Source organism: Galleria mellonella, unplaced genomic scaffold, assembly GCF_026898425.1.
Source record: "Galleria mellonella isolate WM207_F2 unplaced genomic scaffold, CSIRO_AGI_GalMel_v1 utg4535, whole genome shotgun sequence".
NCBI classification, from domain to species: Eukaryota; Metazoa; Arthropoda; class Insecta; order Lepidoptera; family Pyralidae; genus Galleria; species Galleria mellonella.
In genome coordinates this window covers 1-5,000 of record NW_026442101.1, presented here as the reverse complement: position 1 = coordinate 5,000, position 5,000 = coordinate 1, and the positions used below count along the sequence as shown (strand labels likewise).

The 5,000-nt window shown below is 45.6% G+C and overlaps 1 protein-coding gene across 1 annotated transcript in view; it reads right to left on the bottom strand.

The window, feature by feature from the left end:
• Positions 1–4,433, bottom strand: part of LOC128201476 (uncharacterized) — a 12,431-nt gene extending 7,998 nt beyond the window's left edge. Inside the window, exons 1-2 of the mRNA XM_052898601.1 lie at positions 2,696–4,433; positions 1–2,649 (exon numbers count right to left, since the gene is read on the bottom strand). The exon at positions 1–2,649 is cut by the window's left edge and continues 1,017 nt beyond it. Of these exons, the coding sequence (XP_052754561.1) occupies positions 1–2,649; positions 2,696–4,433 (4,387 nt within the window). The remainder of the gene's footprint in view (positions 2,650–2,695) is intronic.
• Positions 4,434–5,000: the final 567 nt, after the last annotated feature.

The window sequence follows — 5,000 nt, the reverse complement described above, 5'->3', positions numbered from 1 at the left end:
GGGGAAGGATCCCCGCAAGCACCACACTAGCAGAGAATGAGGTGGTTCTGTGTCCTTTGCAGATTTTAATGGCAAATAGCCTAGTGATTCTGTCGAGAGTTTTTCCTACGTAGTGGTTCGAGGTGGTGTGAGCCCAGCAACTAGCTGCGTATAGGATGGTCGGCTCCACGACAGATTGGTATATTAATTTGAGGACACTGGGATTTAAGCCCCATTGAGCCCTAGCCATCTTGGATACTGATTTGTAGATGTTTAAAGCCTTTGCAGAGACGGTTCGAATGTGGGAATTGAAGTTAAGGTTTCGGTCAATGATTAAACCGAGAACCTTAACTTCATCTCGTATTTCGATCGGTGTTCCATCCATTACTAGTCTGGGAGTATGGTATTTGAGTTTCTTGGTGAAGAGAACTGCTTGCGTTTTTTGTGGGGCGAATTTTAGTTTAAGCTTATTGCCCCAGTTTAGTATCTTTGTGAGCGCCTGGTTCAGGTTTCTCTCCACCTCCTCTCCTGTGCTACCCTGAGCTATAAGGAGTATGTCATCTGCAAAGGCTTGTATGTGGACTCCTCCGTATTGGGAAGCTTCAAGTGCCTGGTTTAACTGGACATTCCACAGTATCGGTCCACAGACCGATCCTTGGATACAGCCCCTATTCGTTTTCCTATTTATTGTTACACCTGAGTAATTAATAATTATCTTCCTTTCCGACAGATAAGAGGTAATGAGCTGCCGTATGTTCTCATCTATTCCCATGGTGTCCAACTGTGTGATGATGGTGGGCCACCAGGCACTGTCAAACGCCCCTTGGATGTCGAGAGAGACCATAACCGCAAGTTGTTTGGATTTTATGGCGCTTTTAACAATACTAAGTGCGTCATAAAGCGCATCCTCTGTGCTTTTTTGTGGGAGAAATCCGTACTGGTTGGGGTGTAGAGAGCCCCTAGCAGTAAGGTCCCACTGTAGTCTCCTTGCCATCATTTTCTCTAAGGTCTTCCCCAGTAAAGAGAGAAGGCCTATTGGTCGATACGATTTGGGAATGCTGTAGTCTTCCTTGCCTGGTTTGGGTATAACCTTTATATAGGCCTCCTTCCATACTTCAGGGAAGTAGCTTAGAAGAAGGCACCTGTTATAGATAGCCAGTAATACTTCAGGGCATGTCTTGAAGGCTTTCTGACAGATATCTGCGGTAAATGCGTCCGCCCCTGGAGCTTTTTTAGAGTTTGCCTGCTGTAGTGCTGAGTGTAGTTCGTGTTCTGTGAAAAGAGCGATTTGTCTGTCGATAGGAAGATTAATGGAGGAGATTGCTATAGATTCTTGCCTAATCTGAGAGTGATCATGGTTGTCCTTTGTGGGATCGTCTTCGGGGAAGAAGGTGTTAGCTAGTAGAGCCGCAGACTCATCCGCCGAGAGTGTGGTACCATCGTTGCCTATTAACAATTTTTCACTGACAGTTTTACTGGAGTGTTTAATGATTCTATACGATCTTTGCCACACCGTTTCTCTTTCTTCTCCCGTGCAGAATTCCTTCCAGCTTTTTGTGATTGCATGTTGTATTTCTTTCTTATATTCTTCTTTTTTATTGAGATATTCCTGTATTACGAAATTCCTTGCATTAGGATTTGCCTTCTTTATTCTGTTTCTATTTCTTTTCAGTTCTGCTTTTAATTTAGAGAGATTTGTAGTCCACCACTTTGCACAGTTTGTAGATTTTTTACTTTGCAACTTAGGCATCGATTCATTGCAAGCATTGGTTAAGGCATCCTGATATTTCCGTACTAAGTGTTCCAGATCAGTAGTATTGTTTATATCCAGTATTGCTTTAGTGTTAATGTTCTGTTGTTCGAGGTTGTTTATAAACGTTTCTTCGAATTTAGTCCAGTCAGCTTTGGCAGTATAAAATATACGTGTGGAAGAACTAGGATGAGTGTCGAGGCTTGTCGTAGCTTTTAGACTGAAGGTAATAGGGATGTGATCTGATAACGAGCAGAGGTTTGGGTTTACTCGCCAGTCTGTAATTAAATTGAGGATCTGTGATGAGCAAGCTGTGATATCGATGATGCTTTGGCAAGGTTGTCCTTGTCGATATACCAGAAATGTCGGTTGCGACCCTTGATTGAGGACTTCCATGCCAAGCTCTGCGAACGTGTCCATTATTTTGCTGCCTCGTTCGTCTTCTGTATCGCAGCCCCACCATGGACTTTTGGCATTAGCATCGCCCGCAACAATGAGGTTGGTAGTTCCAGTCGAGTCAACAATTTTGCGAAGAGAGTTCATGGTCTGTTCTATACCATACGTCTTGTCTAGATAGATATTAATTACAGTAAAGGTATCGTTACCAACAATGATTTTCAACCCGACTATGTCCTCTGAAGTCCATTCTTGGCTTTCGACTGTTCGGAGACTTGGGTTTAATATGACAATGGCTGATCTTACCGGATGGCTTCTGTTATGTATCTTTTGTATGACCCGACTGTTACCACCAACACTCAAGTATCCTTTGGAGCCTACGTAAGGTTCTTGTAGTAGCAATACTGAATAGCCTTGTTGGGTGGCTTCTCTAAGGCATTCCTGTGTAGCGGGGTGTCCCCGTCCAAGGTTTATCTGAGCTATTTTAAGTTTGTCTTGTGGGTTTTGGGCATTTCTTGCCCTGACTGTGTCAACGCCTTTAGCAATAGAGGACAGCGGCTCTTGCTATGCCATCCCATTTCTGCCAGTCGGGGCAGTCTTGACTGTACGATGGATGAGGGGCTAGTTCTCTTTTTGCTTTTATGCAATTGCAGCACTGGGGAGTCGAGTTTCTGTTGGGGCAGACTCTGGTGTCATGTTCTAGAGCACAATGCCCACATCTGGTCTGTTCCTTGCACTCGGCAGCTCTGTGATTGTAACCCATGCATTTATAGCATTGGGTCAAGGGCGACTGATCGATGGCAGGCACTAATTGCAGTCCAATGTGGAGCTTCTGCCCCTGAACTGCTTTCCAAATCGACGGTGACACTTCAAGAGTAACATTCTTGACTTCCTGGGTTCTGCCTTTAGTTTTGCGCAGAACCCTGGCCTGCGAATTAGGAGGAAGAGAGCCAAGCAGATGTCGGTTCTGACTAGTGACCGCCCTCTCAATTTCTGCGTCTGTGAGGCTATTTATGACTCCTACAAGCCTGATTTGAGGAAGTCTATCTCTCGTGCTTCTAGCCGAGATCTGTGTGCACTTTTGGCGTATCGCCTCCTGAAGTGCACTACGTTCCTCTTGAGACCCGCACGCCATGATAACCTTTTGGTTTTTGATCTTTGTGACTCTGTTTACGCCAATGCCTAAGTCAATGACGTTAACATTCTGCTTCACTTGGTTTATAACGTCTTCAGACGTCTTCCTGGGGTCAGCCGATTCTATCAAAACCGCGTAATTCGGCTTGCTCAGAGCTTCGGCATAGCTGCTGGGACGACGCGGTTTATTTTTAGTCATCTGATTACCTGTTTTTGGTTCTACAAGTGTTGCTGTGTTTGAAGTTGTCAGATCGACAATCCTTTTACTATTGGGTCGCTCCACACAATCACTAATCGCTTTAGTATTTTCCTGAACTTTAGTTCGGACTTCTTTAATCTGTTCTTTAATTTCGTTTAGAGCAACTTCTGCGTCAAGCGCAGTTCCTTGCTCATGCATCAAAGACATGACTTCCTCGTGTCTGGCTTCTCTCATGTCTAAGATAGCCGTTTTAGCTGTGGAAATATCAGCTTTGATAGCTTCTATTTTGTCACCAAGAATCTTGTCTAACTGTTCCCTGGTGACATGTGTTGTGGAACAGACGTCTTCCCGTTTGGTCAGCTCTTCCCTCAGAGTGCGGATCTCCTTCATTAAGGGGTCAAGAGCTGAAGCCGTGAATGCTGAGTTTAGATCTATCTGTCCACCTTCACCAATATTGACCGCTTTGTTGCTCGCTATGAGGGCCTTAATTTCGCCAAGCTCACTGCGTACGGTCATGAGTTCCTGTTTGTGTGCAGCGGATTCTGCCTCAATCTCTTTTAAGCGGCGGGCCATTGAGTTACCGGCTAGCCATGCGATTTGATTTGCTGAGTCGATGGCCCTGTTCCGCATATCGGCAGTGACAGATTTAGCCTGCCTTAGGGTGCTGACTATGCCCAGTGCGAGAGTTTGCACTCGTTCCGAACAATCAGCTCCTTCTACTGCGACATTCGACTGGGTACGTTGGGGAAGAGGTAACGAGGTGAATACTGAGTTGTCATCATGAGCGCTACCGTGGCAGCTGCGACTGGAGGAGTCTGTATCTGCTATTGGTCTCCACGTTGGGTGGAAGTCAGTAGATGAGGTGCCTGAGGAAGGGGGGGATGCCTGAGGGGCCGCAGAATCGGCCTTTCGAGCCTCGGCTGACGCCGACGGCAAGTTGACGGGTCGCCTGACCGGTGACCGTGCTAGGATCATTTTCAAGTTTTACGCTAACTGGGGGAGCAAAGGTGAGTAAGAAGTTGACGGGGGGGCTGCTGAGAGGCAGCACTATCAATTCCACAACGAAAAGAACGAAAAAGAAAATAAAAAATTTTTTGTCTCGAAAATTTCCACCTTATACAGTGAGAAAAATGGGCGGGTGGGCGGGCAAATTTTTCGCAAAAGTGCTCCTATGGGGACAAGTGTGGTGTCTATGCACTCGGGACGGAGCGCACAGCACGGGAAAAATACTAGAAAAATTCCAAAAGCGACAGGGGGGGAGAAAATTGGGGAGAAATAGTACGATTTCGTGTAGGTAAGTAGTAAAAATCGAGGGGGTTGACGGGGGTAGGGGGGATGATAGGTAGATGAGGGACAATAGGGAACGAAAACTAACTATTTCAACGAGAAAAAACGACGAAAAAAGACAATTTACGAGTGATTTTTTGAGATTTCGAAAAAACAATAAAACTACTTGCAACAGGGGGTAGAAAGGGGTGAGGGGTGCAAAAACTATTTTAAACTGTAGGGAGCGACTAGACAACAACTTTGACAACGAGGGAC